We start from the raw sequence: 22,365 nt of genomic DNA, 5'->3' as shown, positions 1-22,365 counted from the left end.
TGTTTTGTCATCCTAATGGTTGTTTTGTTTCTTGGGTTAAGTGTATTCTGCTGTGTTGTCATACAAGAAGAGTTTATTTTGTTTCAGGGAGTGGTTTGGAATGCACATGTTTTGCATACTATCTCTTGAAAGCAGAAATTGTTCCCCCCAAAAAAGTTGTTAGAACAGAAGGTCTTTTTTAAACGGCTACGACAAAGTGGTTTTGTAAATGCTTGGTCAGAAATAATGATAATCCTAATGCGGAGACCAATGTATTTTTACCAGTTATTCCTTTCACTGTTATTGCTATCATTCCCAAACTTGGGCGAGTGTTCCAGCTACATCACACTGAACATAATACTGATTTTCTGTCAAATCCCAAATCCCCCCCCCCAAAAAAAAACCCCCTTTCCTTCGCCTTTCATCAAATGTGAAAGTAAACTTGGATGTTGCCCTTTGGAAGGTATTTTTAGCTACCCAAGCGGATGTGTGATTTTCTTCACCACAACCCGTGAACAGGGGATCAAAAAAAGAAATGGGTGTCCATGGTTCTGAATTCGTTTGCCATTCTCGATGGGAACGTAAAAAATCAGAGCTTTACCACAATCGCTTAAGCTGCGACCGAGCTTGTCACGGGGGAACTTTTCCAGCGTTCCGAACAGGAAAAAGAGAACCTAGGTTACGCAAAAAGAGAAAGTAGAAACTTTGCTTAATCTGAATCTATAGTCTACTAGATAAGTTCATTTCTTAGGATATCAGAAACTCTGCTGGGCCCAGCGGGGTTCATTGCACGAGCCAAAATTCTTGATTATTTTGTATAAAATAGGCGGTTGCATTCCCTTTGTCTCTTTCTCTCTGTCCCATTGGCTTATCTGTGCACTAGAGTTGCCAACCTCCAGGTACGGCCTAGAGATCTCCAGATGATACAATTAGTATCCAGGCGACAGTCCCCCTAGAGACAATGACTGCTTTGGAGGGTGCACTCTATGCCATTATATACTGGTGAGCCCCCTCCCTGCCGCCAAAACCTGCCTTCCCCAGGGCCTACTCCCGAATCCCCAGGTATTTCCCAGCTCAGAGATGTCAACCCTACTGCACACCAGAGTAGATGCTTAATGTTTCCCCAGCGTGGAGTAGTGGTCAAGAGCAGGTGGATTCTAATCTGGAGAACCAGATTTGATTCCCCACTCCTCCACCTGAGTGGCAGAGGCTTATCTGGTGAACCAGATGGGTTTACACACCCCTACACTCCTGCTGGGTGACCTTGAGCTAGTCACAGTTCTCTCTGAACTCTCTCAGCCGCACCTTCCTCATAAGGCGTCTGTTGTGGGGAGAGGAAGTGAAAGGAGCTTGTAAGCCACTTTGAGTGTCCTAATAGGAGAGAAAGATGGGGTATAAATCCAAACTCCTCTTCTTCTATTCTTTTTTTTTTTTTGCACTCATCCTGAAACTGTTGCCTACCTTGGGTGATGTTGTCTACAGTGAAGTTAAGGCCCCCTTTGTTTTGGAGAAGGCTTTTCAGATGATTTGACAGAGCAGGGGTCTTGGCTGACTTGCTTCCTGCCCCGGGACCTCTGCCCTTGGCTTCCTGACAGTTCTTTCCTACCTCACACTCAAAGTTTCTTCTTTTTATTTATCCCTTCTCTTCTACTCCTGCTGGCCTTGACAGGGTTTTTTTTCCTTGTTTTGTTTTTAGTACCCAGGACAGGGACTGTGTCCCTCTTATTCCTGCCTCTAGTTGAATGTGGTCAGTTAACATGGTATGTTTTCCAGGCTGCCTGTATGAACCCTCCTCTAGCCACGCTGGGGTCAGCGTATGACGGCGGTCCGATTGCTCCCTTCCATTCTATGAAACATTCAACTTGTCCTATGTTCAGGCCTGCATCCCTCTGCCAATCTGGTTTTTCCTTCCAGTCACAGGCAAATTGAAATATGTGAAGGAGGAAATAATTCCTCCAGAGCAACTTCTTTTTCTCCATTCCACTTCCAATCCAAAACCTTTATTAGGCATAAAAACTTCTTTTTCTCAGGTGTATGACTTGGCTTGTTGTAGACCTGTAAAGAGTGAAAAGAATCTTCCTTTCTTTCCGTATGGATTTCTGCTTTCTAGCTGGTGGAAAAGCCCCATGCTCATTAAATATTGTATCACAAAGGGGAAGTTTTGTACGAGCCAGTGTATAAATGTCCCCGTTTACAGATATCCTTCGACTTTCCCCCATCTTTTAACCATACTTGTAGCAATTGTAATTTTAACTTTGCCTTAGCCCGCTGTTTAGCTTTTCAGGGTTTGGCTGTCGGCAACCTGTTCACTTCCAATCGCCTTCAGGTCCCCCAAGTTTCCCATCCTTTATTGACAATGCGTGTCCTTGTCACAACAGAAGGAAGATGACTGAATTAGCTACCGGTGGGAGTTTCCAAGAGCTCGTTGCTGGTTGCCTTCAGAAGCAGCGAATGTATATTTAGTTTTCGGCTCTTGGAGCCGTGCCCGACGCACAACTGCGGGAACAGAACCACGGAGCTAAGAACACTTCTCTCCGGCTTGGGCAGAGGGGGTCTCTGCAGCGAGGGGCCCGGTTCCTACAGAGCTCGGCTGCAGCTTGTGCCTATTAAAAAATCACTCCCTGGTAGTCTTAGGTTTCATGTGTGGGGTGTCAGAAGAGGGACAGCGGCTGTTGAGCAGCCAGATCAAAATTAGAGTCGTTGATGCAATGTTCCTCGCTCGGGTCACGGGTGCCTCTTCGTCTGTCTTTGGTCCTGGGGGGGAAGGAAGCTGCCAACGGAGCCTGATTTCCCACTAGACTATATTCTGCAAAAAAACAACATGTAAATTGATAGCTCTCTAGAAATAAATAATAATCCAGCATTCTACTGTTCTGTAGAAGTTAAATCCGTCGGCCAGGCTCAGAATAAATGCTTCCTGGTTGCCAAATTGTAAGGGGGTAATTATGGAGAAACATAAATTCTCCCCACTCCCCGGCAACCAGCTTTGGACTGACACAGCCCCTGACTACCCTTAACAATTTGCTTTCAAACCAGAAACTGAAATGTGTTTCTGATCCTGGCGGCATTCCTCAGTGGTCCAGAGGTAACACTAGATGTTAGAACATAAGAAGGAACCCTCTGGATCAGGCCCGAGTCCATCTAGCCCAGCACTCTGCTACTTGCAGTGGCCCACCAGGTGCCTTTGGGAGCTCACAGGCAGGAGGTGAAAGCAATGGCCTTATGAACATAAGAAGGAGCTTGCTGGATCAGGCCCGAGTCCATCTAGTCCAGCACTCTACTACTTGCAGTGGCCCACCAGATGCCTTTGGGAGCTCACAGGCAGGAGGAGAAAGCAATGGCCTTCTGCTGCTACTGCTCCCGAGCACCTGGTCTGCTGAAATCTCAGATCAAGGAGGATCAAGATTGGGAGCCATAGATTGACTTCTCCTCCAGAAATCTGTCCAAGGCCCTTTTAAAGCTATGCCCCATGCAGAATAATGCACATTCAGTTCACAATTATTTGAAAGTGGATTTTGCTATTCCGCACAGCAAAATCCAGCACTGACAGTGGATTATTCTGCATGTGCAGAAGGGGTCCAAGTTTGGCTCTCCCTGTAAAAGGAAAGTGCATATAAACTTGCAAGGTATGCCCTGTTGTATCTGACTGATTGGTTAACTAAAGCGAGACCACAAGCTGCAGTTTTTGGGACGAAGGCCCAGGCTGTGCTTGGATTCCTCGAAGGGACCGGCTTTGTTTTCCTCCCTAGAAACCTGGCAGTTGGTTGTTTTGAAAGTTTTCTTCCCCTAAAATCTGTTAATGAAGCATAAAGAACCTGAAAACTGATATCATTGGGGAAAGGGGGCAGGAGCTGACGGGAATCATAGTCCACAACCATCTGGAGGGCCAGAGTTGGACCCCCCCCCCTCCCGTTTTAGAACAACTGTGGTATATTTCTGCAGAACTAAGAAAGATCAGATTTGGGGTTTTCTAAAACGCCTCCTCATTCATGGAAGAATTGCACAAGGTCAGCGAGGAATAAAGATATTCTGGACATGGTGACGTAACACCAACAAATAATTACCTCCAGCCGTGAAAGCCTTTGTGAAACTGCTTGCCTTCCGTCCACAGCCATATGAAGTCAGCTCTCCACACCACCTGTTCCATGTGCCCATAAACTTGTACTGCTCAGGTGTCTTGGGTGCGCCTGTATGTCCGGATCCTCCCTGTTTTTCTACAGCTAATTGCATAAGCAGTTTGCTGTGGGACCAGGACTTTGTAATCCCAGGTGACTTACATGCTCTTTCCATATTCTGAGCGTCCTCAGCTGGCAGAAACACCTTCCGTTCACCCTGGGCCCATCTGGGAAGTTGTGCTGCCAGATTGCGGTAGCCCCCCGTGAGAATTCTGGTTGTGTGAAGTGCAACGTTCTCTGTTCTGGGCCTTCCCACTTTTCCTACCTACAACTATGCTTTTCCCTCCCCTTTCCGCTGCGTGCTGCTCCCGTTTGGAAATGAAGCGAACACTTTTGAGTTTGGAATAGCTTCATCCCGAGAGATGTTTTCATAATTACTTTTTTGCAGTTAGCTTTCTAGACATGGGCAAAAGGATGAAAACAACTTCAGACCTGAGTTTTGGAAGCTGACAGCATCTGAACTGCTTTGTCTTGTATTAAAAATAAGCATAGGGTTACACTTTAGGGGAGAAGGGGTTAAATAACCTCTCCTTTCAATCCACTTTCACAATTGTTTGCACGTGGATTTTGCTATTCCGCAGTCAAATCCAGCTGCAAAGTGCATTGAAAGTGCATTTTTTGGCATGTGTGGAAGAGGCCTACATTTATTTTCCCTAACCTTGAAGAAACTTTGATCCCTTGAGATCCAACCATAATTATCTCAAGAGCCACCATAGTTCCAAACTCTGCAGTAGTGGCCTTCAAAATGTTTCCTTATGTTACAGTAGCTGGACTTGCCCATATCTTGGCACGGCGTGACACTGTCTCTTCCTGCGTGTGGCTTTGTTTTGATATCTGTGGTTCTTATCTTGTACCAGCATTCCTTGCCCTTTGAGCCATGGCTGGACTCCAAAGCGCCGCTTCGGACACGATCTCGGACATCTCCGGCAGCATGTCTGTCTTGTGAAGAGCGGAGCCACATGCTGTATGGTGGAAAGCTTTACACCAGTGGTTCTCAACCTTCCTAATGCTGCGACCCTTTAATACAGCTCCTTGTGTTGTGGTGACCCCCAACCCTAACATTTATCCATTTAACAGATGGAGAACACTGATACAGAGAGTCTTAGGAGACCCCTGTGAAAGGGTCGTTTGGCCCCCAAAGGGGTCCCGACCCCCAGGTTGAGAACCACAGCTTTACATGGTCCCTGTGGTTTAAAAAATTGTTTGCAGCCGTAGCCCAGATCAGCGACACTAGTTGTGTAGTTTTTTAGATCACTGCCCAAACGTTGCCATCTCTCTGTTGGTTGGTTTTCAGGCTCTCTTTAAATCCCAAACAAGTTCCACGATTATAGATCCATTTTCAGACTGGTGACTCATGCTGTTTGGATCGCCTACTGGGATGCGTACATAAGTTTCTCTTCCGGCGACTGCTTTAAAAACACAAACTGAGCCAAGCTCCCTCCCTTCGGCACAGAGCGTAACTCCAAAAAACAGCTCACCCTTGCATGAAACGCATACCTCTGGATTGGCACGGTCTCCTTGACGTTTCAAAGCTTTTAAAAGTTTGGCCTTCTGCTTGGGCGAACGACCGGAGCCGTGCATTTGCAGGTATTGTGCGCTCCATGGCACAGCGCCGTCTAACAGCAGGGCATGCCACATCTTATGCAAAACGTTGGCAGTTTTCAATAAAGTTTGAAGGAATTAATTAAATATCAAGCAGCTGCCTGCTGGAAAACTTTCTGGAAGTTCTCCGCGAGAGGAAATGTTTATGTTTGTGCGACTTCTGATAAGGAGTATCTAACATGGGCAGTCGCAGTGACTTCACACCACTTCTGCTATTGGCGGGGCTCTAAAGCGTAACTTGCCGTGAACCGTTGCACAGGCTGAAGCAAGCAAGGGCTGTCCCCGATGTGCTCTCTGAACTGTTACCGTGCTTTATTCCCACCTTCTTGCAGTATGGTTTGAAACAGTGAAGATGGATTTTTCACATCTGCACACATACGCTCCTCCCCAGTATATGCCAGAGAACACTGGCTATACTTACGCACTCAGGTGAGAATGCTTTTAACTTGCCGCGAAGTTGCCTGCATCTGTTGATTTCTGTGTGGCTGGTTTCTTGGTACCTTTTGAGGCAAAGGGAGGTGGTGGGGGACTTGGGTGTGTGTGTGTGTGTGTTTTAATTAACTGGGTTTCATATTTGTACACGAGCGTCTCCGCTGTTGCTTTCTGTGCGGGCTTAAAGACAACAGTGGGTGCTGAGCCGACAAATCCAGAGATTAAGATGGTGACTCACGATTTCATTAGTCACTGAAAATAAGGCATTTTGGAGCCGCACCCAGAGATTATTGTTTTGTGAATGTGGGGGGGCTTTCTAGGGCCCTGAGCATAATATGGTTCTTCTAGTTCTGGGCTTTAATTTTGCAGAGTGCAAAGGGGTATTTGTGCCATTATTTGCAACTGTTTGCATTTAATGTATTGTCGAAGGCTTTCACGGCCAGAATCACTTGGGTGCTGTGTGGTTTCCGGGCTGTATGGCCGTGTTCTAGCAGCATTCTCTCCTGACGTTTCGCCTGCATCTGTGGCTGGAGATCCTCTGAAGATGCCAGCCACAGATGCCGGCGAAACGTCGGAAAAGCATCTTTCTAGAAAACTGTTTCCTTGACAACCCTAAATACACAGCAGCCAACTGTTTGTATTCTTTCTGTCTTCTGGCTAAGTGGTTTTAGTGAGTGCCAAGTTCTCTTTCTAGTGTATTGTGGTTTTTCCAGGTTGTATGGCCGTGTTCCAGTAGCATTTTCTCCTGGTGTTTCGTTCCTGATCTTCTGATGGCTGCCACAGATGCAGGTGAAATGTCAGGGGAAAATGCTACTGGAACACGGCCATACAACCCAGAAAACCCACAACACCCTAGTGATTCCGGCTGTGAAAGCCTTTGACAACACATCTCTTTCTAGTGCTTTGTTGGTCTCTACAGGCAGTTCCTGAGGTCAGGAGATCTGGCACTAGGGTTGCCCAGTGCATGCAGCGGAGTGGATGGGATCTTTTTTGGAGTGTATATGCACAAAAATAGATTGGTAGATCCTGCCTATGGATCAGTGATAGTCACGTTGTTCTTCACTAGTGTGGTCCTGTTGTAGAAACAGGACTAGTGCTTAAAGTATCAGCAGTTTCTCGGGACAGCTGGGACTAAGTTGAAGCGTGGGGTGATCAGATTTTCTTACTACCACAGCACTATCTCCAAAGAGCTTTCTACGTTGGAGCTCTGAAAACAGAAATAATTGGTGCCCTGTTCTCTGATAGCCTTCCCCATGACTCTGAGTCCCCAGCCAGTTTACAGTCAAGGAAATGGTCCCCCCTGCTTTTAATAAAGTTATCATTAATAGAAGATGTTACCTTGGACTTGCAAACAGGAAACCCTCTAGTCCCCTGTGGTGAGTAAGAATTGCTTACTATACCCTATATCTGAGAGCCAGCGTGGTGTCATGGTTAAGAGCGGGTGGGCTTTTATCTGGAGGTTTGGTTCATTCAGCCGGTTGGTATGTTGTGCATGACTAAAGTAAAAGATATGCAGGTAGTTACTGGTAAAAAAATGGGCAGTCTTGTAATAATCATGGACATATTTGTACCTTCAAAGTTTAATTTTGAATCCGGTTCCTTTCGTAAGACCCCGAGGGGTACTAGAGCGGGTAAGACTCGATCCAGCCTTGTCCACAAAATAACCTCTCTGTGTAAGAAGCCCAGGGCTATTATGCTATTAAATAAATAGACCTGTTTGCCATGCCGAATGCCAATTTTGGCCCGGTGGCAGCTGTCTGTGGCGCCTGGTACTTCATTTGAATAGTGCGTCTGTAGTTGCTGCTGGCATAGGGCAGGGTATAAACAGCTGTATAGTGGCAACTGTAAATGGTACATAGAAGGCATCTTGTTTGGGGACGGCGAAATCTAAATAAGTTATTGATGCCAGTCTCTCACTTAGGCAGAGATTCTCGAGTTTGCTGGGCATGAAGTCCACACAGTAGAGTAGGCGGTTCCATAAGGAAGTCGGCCTGCTTTGTCTCGTCGACTAGAGGCGTGCCATGATTCAGTCTTCTCTGGGTGTGGGCCTAGTACTCACGGAGGTACACGGCAGGACTGTCTCTGAGCTAGAGCTTTTCGAACTGTTGATGGAATCTCAATGGTTTGAATGCACCTCCATGCAAAAATTATGTCCACATAGAAAGCTAGCATGTAAGGGAATTGCCTGATTTTCTGCCTGATAGGCTACCTTTCTGTCAAAGTAATGGCTGTATATGCATGGGAACATGTACACTGTGATTACTGCACCCTTATTGTGCTTACTATACCCTATATCTGAGAGCCAGCGTGGTGTCATGGTTAAGAGCGGGTGGGCTTTTATCTGGAGAACTGGATTTGATTCCCAGCTCCTCCACATGAGCGGCAAACTCTTATCTGGTTTGTTTCCCTGCTCCTACACATGAAGCCTGCTGGGTGACCTTGGGCTAGTCCCAGTTCTGTCCAGACTCTTTCAGCCCCACAAGGTGTCTGTTGTGGGGAGAGGAAGGGAAAGGAGTTTGTAAGCCGCCTCGAGGCCTGGCAGAACGTCTTTGTCTTACAGTCCCTGCAGAGCTGAGGTAAATTCCGCAGATGATGAAGAACTAAAATTCTGAACTTTGCAGTTGCAAAATATAAACACTGGAGTGCAAATGGTGAACATGGCTCTTACGGCTACAGCAGCTCACGTCGGCAACTTTTGTGGGAAATGAGCTTTGAATTTCCTCTCTCGGAGCGAACGCAGAGGGAACACTTGCCTTCTGCTTTCTGGGAGTTCCTTTCAGTGCCTGGGGGCTATTGCAGCAGACAGATGCCCTGATCCGCTCCTTCGGCTCTCCTCAAGAGCTTTTTGTGACAGGGGTCTCGGCCAAGCCTGTTCCAATGACCTGAATGAACCGGGAGACGGGCATGGGGATGAGAGGAAGATGTTCCTACGGAGAGAAAGGATGTTCAAATCCCAGGGTGCAAAGTCTTTAAGTTTTAAAACCAGTGCCTTGAATTGGACTCAGAAGCCAGACGGCAACCCGTTTAACGTGTTCCTTCCCTTCCTGCTGATCTATTTACATCAGAGGCTTATCTGGTGAACCACATGTATTTCCGCTCTCCTACATTCCTGCTGGGTGACCTAGGGCCAGTCACAGTTCTCTCCGAACTCTCTCAGCCCCACCTGCCTCACTTTAAGGTGTCTGTTGTGGGAAAAGGAAGGGGAAGGAGCTTGTCAGCCACCTTGAGTCTCCTTACTGGAGAGAAAGGTGGGGTATAAACCTTCTTCTTCTCACCTTTGGCCCCCCCACCCCCCAAAACCTCCTTTTATTTCCCAATCTGCAGTTGTCTACCTAAAATTTTCTGGTCTTTCAGTTCCAGTTATTCTACTGCCGCTCTCGATTTTGAGACTAAACACCAGCTAGATCCCGTCTTCGACTCTCCCAGAATGTCGAGGCGCAGTTTGCGCCTGACCGGCGCAGCATATGGCACAGCAGAGGATGCTCACAGAGACGGCATCCGCAGTGGCAACAGCTCCTACGCCGAGAAGAATTTTGCCGATCAGTCATCCAGGTAAGCCTTTCTTCCGATAGCTCCTTGTGTACACATTCTGCACCATGTTATCTACTTTGGCACTGGGCGCACGTTAAGACCCCTGTGTGTTTTTGTGTGTCTTGTCCCAACGAAACCAGCGAGGCTCAAAATAACTTTGGACGGGCTTGTGACCTTCCTGTTACGGATTATCTGCTTTCGTGGGATGCTTCCAAATAAATATAAATCCCATTGGAGCCATTTAAAACGGGAGCGTTGGCATCTTCGGGGCACGCTTCACTTGAAAATGATGGGACAGTAGTTCAACTTCCTTTCTCCCCGAATAAGGCGCACTCATGGCCCTTCTGTCTTCTTGTCTTCTTTTCAAAGAGTTACCAAACAACATAAAAGTGTGGCAAAACAGTCCGGCTCCGTGAGACAAACCCCTAGAAAAGCTGTGTCCGGCTCTTCCGTATTTAGCCACAGCAGTTTCAGCAGCCACGCAAGCGACGCATCTTTTATGCGTAACATACTGGATGAATCTTCCATACAGGAGCAGACGGCTGTCGACCATTTCTGGGGTAAGGAACATTGCATTGCCATATGCCTGCCATTGCCGTGTGGCTGATCCTGGTACAGCCCCATGAGTTGTGTGTCAGGAGGCCTGTAGTTTTGGCCAGGGAAGATCCTAAACCATTAAAGCTGCTGTTCTTCAACAAGAGTTTGTGTGTGTTTTGGGGATTCTGACATTGTGGTTGCAGCACGAGGCAGTGCTGTGCTTGATTCAGTGAAGCAGAAAGGTACCCTCGTTACCCTGGGGGATATAGTCAAAATCCAAGGTCCCACACTGAAGGGGCTTTTCATTTTGTTGGGTAAATAGCCTCCATAGTTGGCTTTAACTCCACACTGCGTTCCTTTTAAATTCACACAAAGCATCTCTTCCAGGTCTCGACGATGACGAGAATCTCACAGGTAATTTGGACAGCGTGTGTGGCCCTCCCTGCCAAACAGTTGAACTAGATCGGGGGTGTCAAACTTGCAGCCCTCCAGATGTTCACGAACTACAATTCCCATCAGTCCCTCCCAATATGAGCATTGGCTATATTGGCAATGGCTGTTGGGAATTGAAGTTCATGAACATCTGGAGGGCCGTGAGTTTGTCACCTGTGAACTAGATGATAACGTTCCCCTCGTTTGCGGCCCAGCAGGTGGAAATACGACGGTGCTTCAGGCCAATGGTGACATAGCAATCGCTGGGAGCCAGGCGGTCTCAAGCAACGGATACACCTGTAATGACTGCAGCATCCTTTCGGAGCGAAAGGAAGTCCTCACTACGTACTCGGCTTCTTGCATGCCGCCCTCAAGAATTTACTCCCGGGATCGAAGCCAAAAGCACAAATTTAGTAAGTGTGGAACTGTTTTCTGTATATGAATGTCGGTGGTCTGCAAACTCGCCATGTTGACAGTTGATATTTGGCCAGGTGGTGTGGCGTTTGTCCCGTTGGTGTTATTTTGTTTAGGAGATCTAAATGTACCCCAGGTTGGTAACCACTGATCTATTAGATATGCTGGTTTAGGGATATAGTCCATGAGGCCGAAGACTCAAGACTCGACCTTGTTGATTTATTAGACCTCTAGCCCACCCTTTCCCAACTACAGAGGGGCTCAGAGCCGGTCGCATCCCGAATAAAACAATGCACAGAAATCAATACAGTTCAAACCAAAATTAAAATACTAACTTCCTGTGGCATTTTGATCTGTGACTGTTTCCTGCCCTGGTTTCTCTTCTTGCTTCTGTTGTGCAGAATGTTTCCTTAGGGCTCCGTGTTCAGTCTTTCCACCTTCGAACATTCCTCGTTGCTTTTCTCCTTGGTTCTTCCTGGTTGGAGTGAATCCAGCTCGTTGGTCGAGGCTGAGGTATCTTCCGCTGACCCGCCCCTCCTTTCCCACCCTTCCAGGGCATCGATTCTTCTCCCCTTGTGGCTTGGGTCCCTGGAGCGATCGGCTTCTTTGGGTTGGCCCCCAAGGCACTGTTTGAGAAATGCTGTCACTGCTCCACAGCGACCGTGACTCTTGTGTCTGGGTGAAGCCCACAATGTCCAGGCTTGCGAGATGCGCCAGAAAGTCACCCCAAAGGCCAAATCCAATAGGGCTGAAAGCAGCACTGTGAGAAAAAGCCCTGCCGTCTGCCTCTCTTCATCCCCGCTCCCAAACTTTGATTCCCCGCTCCTCCACATGAGCAGCGGAGTCTTATCCGGTGAACCGGATTTGTTTCCCCAGTACTACAATCTTGCCGGGTGGCCTTGAGCCAGTCACAGTTCTCTCTGGAGTCTCTCGTCCCCACCTGCCTCACAAGGTGTCTGTTGTGTGGAGAAGAAGGGAGAGAAGTTTGTAAGCCACCTTGAGTCTCTTTAGAGGAGAGAAAGTGGGGGTCATAAGTCCATATTCTTCTTCTTCTTCTGGTAGACCACCAAAGAATCGTTTGGACATTATCTACAGGCATTTTGGGATGTGTGTTTGAGCAAATATTCCTTGCATCCCTGCCCTTTAGACGTTCACACACTCAGTTCAAATGGGAACATGTTCTTCGTATTGCTGTGTTGCAAATCGCCAGCGGCCTTGCTGGAGCAAAACAGGTCAGGGTCAGTACGTGCTGGGGGGCAGCCGACGCATGGAAATAACTGCAGGGGGGTATAAGTGCAGCTGGAACAATATTTCCACATCCCTGGAGGGCTGCGTTTGTCCAAAATAATGCCCAGCGCTGCCACCATCTCCCCAGTTCCGTCCACCCCGTCATTGAGGGTTCTTTCGGTCAATGGCAGACTCATTTCAGACTGAGACAGGTTTTTCAGCAAAGCCCACTTCTGCAACCGGGACCTGTGCAGGACTGGTTCTGGTTTGTTTCAGCACCACGACAGAATGGGGCCATCCCGCTCTCGGACTAGAGAACAATGCGTTTGTTCCCCCATGAGTCGGGACTCTCGCTGAACTACACTTGCTGGATTACAAGTTCCTATACAGAACTCTTGGGGCGGGTTTCGCCGTTAGACTTGATGCATAGAGCACAGGGGCGTCCCATGTCCTCTCCCTGGGACGTGGCTCTGATGTCATGTGACTGTGAGGCTGTGTTACATTCTGCCAGGAAGTGAAAGGTGGGTTTTGAGTCCAGAAAGGTTTACGTCCACTACTGTAAAGCATAAGGTAGCTTCCTGATCTGGTGATCCCCTCGAGAGAGCGAAAGCAACTGCCCTTTGGCAGGCGGCTTCTGCGCCCCATACCGCCTCTGGCCGGGACCGTCTTTGAATTTCCACAGAGCGCCGGAAGGAAATGACACTTTGATACCCCTGCTTTTTTATTAGGCAGCCTCACGTTCTACACGAGTAAGATTCTGCAGGGGGTCAGGCGTTCTGTGTCATCCGTCACGTCCCTCTTAATGCAGCTATTTCTCGTGGCCTTGCTGAAGTTGGGCTGTGATTCGAAAGGTACTTCTCCTTTGAAACTTGCTACTCTTCCCCTTGTCAAGTGCCCCACACCCCTTCTAAAAAAACAACAGCCCTTCGCTCGTCCGCACATCTCTCCGTCTGTTTTGCTCTACGGCTTCTGGGGCAACTTGGTCGGTTCCTTTCTCGCATCCGTTTCCTCTCTGCGCAAGCTCTTTTCCTCTCTCTCGGAAGCGTCCGGCACGCGGGGACGAGGTGGTGGCGTGGATTTCTCCTTTCTGTCCTGAAATTGCACAAGCGGAGTGTTGCTAGGGAAAGCTTTACGGGGACAATTTGGCTAGCGTTTTGGGTCAAACGCTCTCTGCATTGCCTTGAAAGCTTTGGTTTCTCAATCTACCGCAGCCTCCAGACAATTGGCCAATATATGCGGGGCAGCATCTGGCCTGCCCCCCAGCAACAGATATAGCCCTAATTGGCTTGCTTCTCAGAATTCTGGCTCACAGTCCTTTTATTCACCCCGACTCCGGCACCCCCTTTCTCTCTTTCCCTGAGTTCTTGACAACAATCTGATTTTTTGTTCTGTTTTCTAAAAGCAAATTTCTGCGCTTGGGGAAGCTTCGGTTCAGAGTGAGGGGAAAGTCGCTCACCTGCCCCCTCCCCCCCCCCCCAAACGGGGCTCTCTGCGTGGCGTTCTGTTTCCTTCGCCAGGTGAAAACCTTTCTCTCTTTTCTTTCACCCCTTGTTGCAGCTCATTCCGATTACAGCGGAAACAAGAATGTAAAAGGAACTCTCAGGGAAGACGACCAACGGGATGTGAATGGGGAATACTTCTGTAAGTGTGTGGTTTGTTGGGGCGGGGGGTGGGGGGTGTTTTTGGCTGGTCCGTTTGGTCTTCTCAATGCTGCAGTGATAAGTCTGTGGACTGGGCACGCACCCCACTTTTGAAGTGGTCCCAGCTGCTTCCTGTACCCAGGGGTGTCGCTATAGAAAACAGGGCCCCGGGACAAGCACTGGCGTTGCGCCCCACCCCTGCCGCGAAAGCCTGTGTAGTTTCTGGGACGGCAGTTCCTGGAGCCTGAGGATTCCCCCACCCATAATCCAGCTGTGCAGGCCGTGCGGGCGGGTGGCAGAGTCAGGATGGAGAGTGGCACCGAGGAGCAGGAAGCAGCGCGGTGCTCTTCCAGCTCCTCACTCTTGCGCGGGGAGGGGGGGCGTGGACCCAATGCCCAGCAGCGTGACCCACGAGAATGGTGCCCGGGGCTCCAGCCTCACAATGCCTATACCCCTTCTGGAGTCCTTCTGCTATAGAGATTCCCTTTGTAAATTCAAATAATACCACGTGCAAATGGACACAGCTGTGCTCTGTTTCAGAATGGTAGGGTTGCTTATGGGCAAGTGTGCTGAGGCGTCGCATCTTAAAGCACTGGTGGTGGAGCCCACAGGGTTCCCTTTTGGAAGCTGGTGGTGATATAGTCTGTCCCGGGTTCTGCCCTGGCCTCTTACACCTCCCATTGAATGCTCCCCGGCTCAGTTGGTGAGTGGTAAAAGCCACCCTCACCCCAGGGTAGAGAGGCTGCTTTTGTCGTGCCTTGGGGGATCCTTCTTCCAGACCTTTAGCTTTTTGTCGCCCCCAGGGTCCCCAACGGAGCTTGGTCACCACCTTCTGATATCCTGCCGGGTCTGTCCTTTCCTGCGGCGTGCCCAGTGCCTGTCTCTGTCTGCGTTGCGGATTTGCAGGGGTGGGATTGCCTGGCATTAATCGATTGTTACCGTAACCAACAGGTGATGACTGTCAGGGGAAGAAACAGCTTGAGGCCCACACAGCAGTCTGCACACACTCTTCACGGTCTAAAGGGGTCGCAAGGACCATTTGGCACATCTTTTCTTACGCAGGTTGACACGTATCTTTGTTTTGGTTTTGTTTGCGTTTCAATGTCTTCCTTTTCCTTCACAACCTCTCCATTGTGAACCACTCATACTGCTTACCCCCCCACCCCCAAATTTCCTTTTCGAGTAGACTAGGTTGAAATCATGTTTGTTCTGGCACCCCTGACCCGCTCTCCCCTAGGAAGTTTCGGGGCACGCAGTCCCTCTTCCGCATCCGGTGCACAAGTTTCCTCCAGGCGATGAACTGGCTCAGCGGTAGAGCCTCCATTGGGCGTGCTGAAAGTCCAAGGTCCAATTCCCAGCATGTTCTGCTGACAACAACCAGGTCGCAGGTGATACAAAAGACCTCTGCCGGAGACCCTGGAGAGTGCTTTCCAGTCTGCGTAGAAAGCCCTACAGGGTCACCATAAGCCGGGCACAACATGAGAACCAGCGTGGTGTAGTGGTTAAGAGCAGGTGTGCACTAATCTGGACAACTGGATTTGATTCCCCGCTCTGCCACTTGAGCTGTGGAGGCTTATCTGGGGAACCAGATTAGCTTGTACAACAAAACACGTGCCAGCTGGGTGACCTTGGGCTAGCCCCACCTACCTCTCAGGGTGTTTGTTGTGAGGGGGGAAGGAAAGGAGATTGTAAGCCACCTTGAGCCTCCTTACAGGAGAGAAAGGGGGGAATATAAATCCAAACTCTTCTTCTTTCCGCCCCCAGCACATTTCTGGTGGCTGGTTATTATGTTTTAATTCATTCAACTCCCAGTGTGAGGTGGACATGCATCGCGGCTAATGAACGCTAGGGCATTCATTACACAGCTTGGATTGCGGCTGCATCTCTCCAGCAAGCACACATTCAGTAGGAAAACCTGATTTTCGAAGCACATTCCTCTGTGCTCTGACATTCTGTTTTCTAAGAGCTTGATGCTGCTCTTGACACCAGAAAGAGCCAGTGTCTGCCGTGCACATCGGCTGGCCTCTTTCCCTTCCTAGAAAGTAATCTAATCTGGGGCGAACAGGAGGTCGGGGAGATTCCTCCGTGTGAATTGCTTCTTTGGGGAGAAGTCAGGACACGGGCGCGCCTGAGCTCCTCAGGAAATGAAGCACAGCCATCTTAGCCCCTAAGCTTTAGATCTCTCCTTTGGTCCACCTTTTCGGTGATCCTAATGTACCAGCTAATTACAGGCCAATAAGTCTGTTATCAATAGCAGGAAAATTATACGCAAAGATGCTGCTTAACCGCCTACAAACATGGATTGAGCAGAACAAAATATTAGGATCGGAACAAATAGGTTTCAGGAAGGGGTATACTACGTTACACCACTGTTTACTCCTTGATGTAATATTCCACAAATATATTAAGAAAGGCCGTACTAAATTGTACATTGCCTTTCTCGATTTACAGGGGGCATTTGATTCTGTTGAAAGAAACAAGCTATGGCGAAAACTTGAAATCCTAGGGGTATTGAAAGCAGATTGCACAAGCTTTTGATAAAGATTACTGTACCATAAAACCCATTGCCAAGTGAGGTCTACACAAGAAGGTGTGCTTACCCCAAAAATTACAACAACAACTGGTGTTAAACAAGGATGCATATTGGCCCCACATTGTTTTAACCTGTTCTTAAATGATTTGGCGATCAGCCTTAAAAGCACTAAATGTGAGTAGTCTATCCTAGGTAACATCCCAACTCCCGTCCTGCTATATCTTGGGACTGGCCTTTACTCCTCCTATCAAGAACTAGAGCAGGCCTGAATCATACATATGTTAAAATGTGCGGACTACTGTAAAATAAACGGCTTAACCATAAATATCGCCAAAACTAAAACCATGGTCTTTTCTAATAGATTTAAACCATTCAAATGGTTCTGCATAGATGGAAAAGGAAATTGAACAGGTTGGAAATCCTTTAAATATCTAGGGATCCACCTCCACTATAACGCACCAAATGGGTACAGCACAGGAAATGCAGCAGTGAAGGGATGTACAGCTGTAATAAACGCCCAGTGTGCTAAATTTTTTTTTACGCTAAAGGACAGCAACTTATATCCCTCGGCCTTAAAGGTTTTTCAAGCCAGTAAGTTTTGCAGCTTAACTGCTCTATGGGGTCGATTTGGATATTAACTGCACTGGTGCAATCGGCCAGAAAAAAAAGATACGATCTAGCGTTTCTATACAAAATATTAGGAGTCCCGCATTGTGTACTGTATATCGCGGTGCTATGTTTAGAAGCGGGCATGCACCTATTAAATACCAGGGCTTGGCTGCTTTCACCTTCAAGTTTTGGATAAAAAATATGCTTCCCAGTTACATTAGGGCAGTTTACTTTGCATAAGGCCTTAGCTGAAGTCAAAAGCTTTGATTGGTGGAACACAATTAATGGGCAAGTGGCTACACGATTAGGCTTTTTTTCTTTGGAAGAGCTGGCGATGGAAAAGGACCCCCAACAAATATATAGTCTAATTAAACTCAGATTATATGATCCAGGAGCTTCAACCTTAACTAATAAAGCTTAACAACCACATGCTCCCCACTGTATTTTGGTATGAACTCCGGAACCTGGTAAGATGGCCAGCTATTTATTACTAATCCCTGATCCCAACCAAGAAGGCGGATTACTGACCAGAGCCAGATGTAATGTTTTTTCACCTGCTCTCTTGCAAGGTTCGGTTTGAGAAAGGCCCCTAACACATGAAGTATGTCCATTCCTGTCTCTCCATAGTCGAATTGGCATTGGATCACATTTTATACTATTGTCCAAAAAAATACAGAAGCACAGAGAGAAGCCCTATTGCCCATCGATGAGGGGTGGGAAGCAGGCCAAAATATCAATGGTAAAATTACTAGGGAGTAATGATCCTGATATGCTTGGGGAGAGATTAGCCAGCTTCTTGTTGAAGGTCATATTACCTAAGAAGATGTGTAACTGTATGGAGTGTAGCGTTTTGCATTGAAATTCAAAGAATGATGTTCCAGCCAAGGATGCTGAACATAAAGTTGAATGAAATCAGTATCATGCTAACATAAACCTTATATAGATGGGTAATGCTTCTCGTCCATGGCACCTTGGGTGATTCTAAGATGCATATGTGTATGCTTATTGTTATTTATTTACTTATTTTAATATTAGGTTGGTTGTCCTGTTGTTTTAATTGGTAATTCTCTAGAGCCTGAGGAGTGGATGTGGCCTTTTAGCAAGTGGAACTAAATCGGGAAGTGCCAGATATTTCCTGGTGTTGGATCTTAAATGTAGTCAGATGGTATCAGTTTTACAAATTTGTTTTTAAATTGAATGGCCAAACCCTTTTAATCCATTTTATATTTCTACTAATGAACTGTCAAGTTGGAAAGCAAAATCCACAGATGTAACATATGATTTTAAATTTAATAATAGGGTATAACCACTGTCTCATACCTAATGCCAATAAAGGTGATTGTGTGGTCCACCTTTTCCCCCACACACATTTCTGTCACTTTGAGGCACGTCGAAACCTGTCTTTGAATTCTTCATTATCAACCAGGTCCCGAGAGGCAAACTTGCGACCGCCCTTAATGAATACCAGGGGTTTGTAACCTGCTGTTCACTTGAAGATGAGGTGGTGGTTAGTGGTCGAGGGCTTCCGGCATCAGCGTATTCTCTCCAAACCATTTTTTTTTAAAAAAGTGAAATCTCTGAGCTGCCAAGCCCTGTTGAATGATCAAGCCCTTCCTCTGTAACATGTCTTCCCCCTTTTCTCTTTCTCACAATGCCAGTAAACTTGTTGTGTGTGTGTGTGTGTGTGTGTGATGCTTTCGAAAAATGTGTCTCGCTGGCTTTGACTGCGAGCCCCTGTGCCCACGTTTCGAGCTCGATCTCCGTCTCTGTCGCCCCAGGTTCCTTTTGGCTGCACGCGTTGCAGAGAACGGGAACAGCGGGATGGCTGGCCTCAAAGAAGGTTGTGTCTCTCCTGTGGCTGGCCGTTGTCTCCCCAGGTTACTATGGACTTTGTGCCTGCGCAGTGTTTTTCTTGCATGCGCTTCCTTGCTTCTATGGACTGATCGACATCTGCAGTAGCAGGGATCCCTTGAGGAATACGAAGGGGTAGTCCTTAGGGGCTGCTTTGGGTGCTAACACGCTTCCTACATAGAAGGCGCTTCCTGTTATGAGCCTGCTCTGTGGTCCATTCCTCATTCTAATCTGGAGGAGTGGGTTTGATTCTCCATTCCTCCCCCTGAGCAGCAGACGCTTATCTGGTGAATAGGATTTGTTTCCCCACTCCTACATTCCTGTTGGATGACCTGACAGTTCTCTCAGAACTCTCTCAGCCCCACCTACCTCACAAGGTGTCTGTTGTGGGGAGAGGAAGGGAAAGGAGTTTGTAAGCCACCTTGAGGGTCCTTGCAGAAGAGAAAAGTGGGGTGTAAATCCAAACGCCGCTGCCGCTGCCTCCTCTTCTTCATAGCTGATCAAGGCAGGAGAAGGAAAGAGACTGCAGGCCGTTGAGCCAATATTTTTTAAAAAATTGTCCCACCCTCCTTTGACTTAGCTCTGGGTTGTGCGCCTGAGTCTCTTTCCACCTTTTATGCTCTCCACAACCTTGTGAGAAGCAGAGCAGGCTATTAGCCAAGGATCACCCAGTGACCTTCATGAGCCCAAGTCTCCCAACCCAACACCAAATCCGGTGGTTTGGAGGAATCTACCGCCTTCCGCTTTCTTCTGCCTAGTCCCAGGGCCTTCCTGATAGCGTTTGTCGGAACAGGGGAAACCCCAGCCGGCTCCCTCCCCGCTTTCAGCCAGACCAGGTTGGGTCCCAAATGCCCGGCCACTTCCATCAGAGGGAAGAAAATGTCAAACCAGGATGTAGAACCGGTACTGCTCTCGCACGGCTTGGAAGCGCTTGCTGTGTAGGAAACGGCGCTTTTATTGGAAGCAACCTTCTGGGTTTGTTTGTTTGTTTTTTCCCATTCATTAATTTTTGCGTCCTCCTCCGTGTGTGCTTAATGCTGAAAATCTTGTGGGGTTGTGTTTGTGGGTTAGAATCTCTCATAGCACCACATACGTTCTGTAACTCGGCTGCTTCCGGTTTTTGAGGGGCAGAATTGGGTAGAGCCGCAAGCCAGAGACTGCTCTCAGAGGCTGGGAGGACTCACTCCCTGTAATTCCATGTACACTTTGGGCATCTTATTTTGTTCTCTCCATCTCTTTGCTTGGGTTTTCATCCATCCAGTGAGCAATATATCGCGCCTGCTGCTTCGAAGTGTGCGTTGCTTGTACCGTTGTCGAGTCCTGAGTCGCTGCTTTACTAAACTCGCCGCATGACATTAATTTACGCACTTTATTTTTTTGCATGCCAAACCGGGTCACTAATACAGAACCGAAAAGCGCAAAGAGGCTGCGAACTGTTTGTTTGTTTTTAAAACTGCACGTCTGTTCCCGTTTGCCAGCATCCCTTCTCAAATGTGTGTCTTGCGGCATTGCTTTCTGCTCGGCCTACCCTGGAAGTCAGTGGTTTTCAAACTTTGTTCCCACGGAGCTTTTCCACAACAAAAAAGTCTAGGAACGGCAGATGAGCTTTCTTCAAAAGCTCCGCCACCGTTATGAATCTTTCTCTGCAGCCTGCAGACACAGGATGAGCGCTGGCCACGACCAAGAGCGCATTTTGGGCTCAGGCGATGAAAGCGAGATCCAGAAAATCTGGCAAGTTGCCTGTGTGTTCCCTAATGACCGCAAGAGTCTGAGCAGCCGTGAGCTTCCTCAGCAGGGACATAAAGTTGGGAAAGTTCCCCTTGGGTTAAAAGTTTGAAAACGACCGTCCTCAGCATTTCCGTGGAAGTTCCGAATTTGTTCATCATGTCCTTTCTTTTCCTAGGCAAGGCTGCTTCGGGAGTGTTCTGGTGGCTTGGGACCGGCTGGTATCAACTCGTGACCCTGATCTCTCTGCTAAATGTCTTTCTTCTGACCAGGTTTGTCCACAGTCCCAACAGCGTTTGGTTCCAGACTCTTCAACTGTGTTTATCACAGTTTCCTCTCGGGGCTCCATTTAGAACACTTGGCTTGAGAGCCGGTTAGGCGTGCCAACTGGACCGGAAACCAGGCTTGCCAATTGCCGACGATACTGTGCTAACAGGGCGAAACCTGATAACAGAACACCTGGGCGCGTGACGGAATTGGGAGGTGAATTGTGGTTGTAATTGAGCTTTTGAATTGGTTCAATTTCACAGTTGGTCAAGACATATAGAAGAAGAATTTTGGATTTATGTCCCCTCCTTTCTCTCCTGTGAGGAGACTCAAAGGGGCTGACAATCTCCTTTCCCTTCCCCCCTCACAACAAACACCCTGTGAGGTGGGTGGGGCTGAGAGAGCTCCGAAGAGCTGTGACTGACCCAAGGTCACCCAGCTGGCATGTGTTGGAGTGCACAAGCTAATCTGGTTCACCAAGTAAGCCTCCACAGCTCAGGTGGCAGAGCAGGGAATCAAACCCGATTCTCCAGATTAGAGAGCACCTGCTCTTAACCACAACACCATGCATCAATTTAAGCAGGTTTTTGGAGGTTTAAACATCAGTTTGTGTAGCCAGCAAACGCATGTGTGCGTGTGTGTTGTTTTAAAACAATGAAGCTCCTGTGTTTGTTTTTCAGATGCCTTCCAAAAATGTTCAAGTTGCTCTTGTTCCTGCTCCCTCTGCTGCTGTTGCTAGGTAAGGGGAACGTATGTGCAATTTGTACCTGAAAATCTCCCCAGTAGAGGTGACCTGTTTCCTAAGGATGAACGCGTGCAGTTAAAATTGTCATCCAATGACTACCTGGGGCGGTGCTTCAATTGCTGCCCGTGTTTGCTACCCGCAGGACAGTGTGGTGGGGAATCTGGTAAGGAAGCTACAAATGTATACACCTGGCCGATGTGCTTTTTCATGCAGATTATATGTCTGCACTGCAAATTTCTCACCATTGGCCAGCTCTGTCCTTGGCCCATCCCCGCACGATCTGACATTCTGGACTTTATCCAAGGCTTCCGCGTTTCTTACAATCCGAATCAGTGGGCTTTAGCCTGTTTGGATGGCAGACATGCCAAATGTCCTCCCGAGTTTGATTATACGTTGAAAATAGCAGCCTCCACCCCCCCACCCCCAAAATATGATGTTTGACATTTGCCATATCTGAGTTTTTAAAAGTATCCTAAGTGATATCCTAAGTTTTGGACGGAACTGTTTTGAGCAAGCCCTGCTTACTTAAGCAACTCAGAAATTAATCACGAAACCTTCCCGCAGTCTTGGATCCCGTTCAGGGGGAACCGTCGGATCTGACTGCAGCTGGGAGAGCCATCGTTATGACTAATTGCTTCGCTTTATTGTCAAACGCCATTGTAGCTT

General features: G+C 47.9%; 1 protein-coding gene across 15 annotated transcripts in view; it reads left to right on the top strand.

Moving 5' to 3' along the window:
• The window catches only part of SUN1 (Sad1 and UNC84 domain containing 1), a 43,496-nt gene that overhangs the window by 5,258 nt on the left and 15,873 nt on the right, over positions 1 to 22,365 (top strand). The window contains exons 2-12 of one of the 15 annotated variants that reach the window (XM_048492708.1): positions 6,089 to 6,185; positions 9,543 to 9,740; positions 10,089 to 10,279; positions 10,644 to 10,670; positions 10,907 to 11,101; positions 13,058 to 13,180; positions 13,887 to 13,970; positions 14,921 to 15,031; positions 18,890 to 18,988; positions 20,866 to 20,959; positions 21,635 to 21,693. In XM_048492708.1, the coding sequence (XP_048348665.1) occupies positions 6,109 to 6,185; positions 9,543 to 9,740; positions 10,089 to 10,279; positions 10,644 to 10,670; positions 10,907 to 11,101; positions 13,058 to 13,180; positions 13,887 to 13,970; positions 14,921 to 15,031; positions 18,890 to 18,988; positions 20,866 to 20,959; positions 21,635 to 21,693 (1,258 nt within the window). In that variant the 5' untranslated portion in view covers positions 6,089 to 6,108. Of the gene's footprint in view, positions 1 to 6,088; positions 6,186 to 9,542; positions 9,741 to 10,088; positions 10,280 to 10,643; positions 10,671 to 10,903; positions 11,102 to 13,057; positions 13,181 to 13,886; positions 13,971 to 14,920; positions 15,032 to 18,889; positions 18,989 to 20,865; positions 20,960 to 21,634; positions 21,694 to 22,365 lie in introns of all 15 variants that reach the window. The other 14 variants (XM_048492707.1, XM_048492706.1, XM_048492704.1 and 11 more) reach the window with 14 other exon arrangements.

The sequence above is a fragment of the Sphaerodactylus townsendi genome, linkage group LG04 (assembly GCF_021028975.2).
Source record: "Sphaerodactylus townsendi isolate TG3544 linkage group LG04, MPM_Stown_v2.3, whole genome shotgun sequence".
NCBI lineage: Eukaryota > Metazoa > Chordata > Lepidosauria > Squamata > Sphaerodactylidae > Sphaerodactylus > Sphaerodactylus townsendi.
The sequence above is the reverse complement of the archived record's forward strand: the minus strand, read 5'-3'. Positions and strand labels throughout refer to the sequence as shown.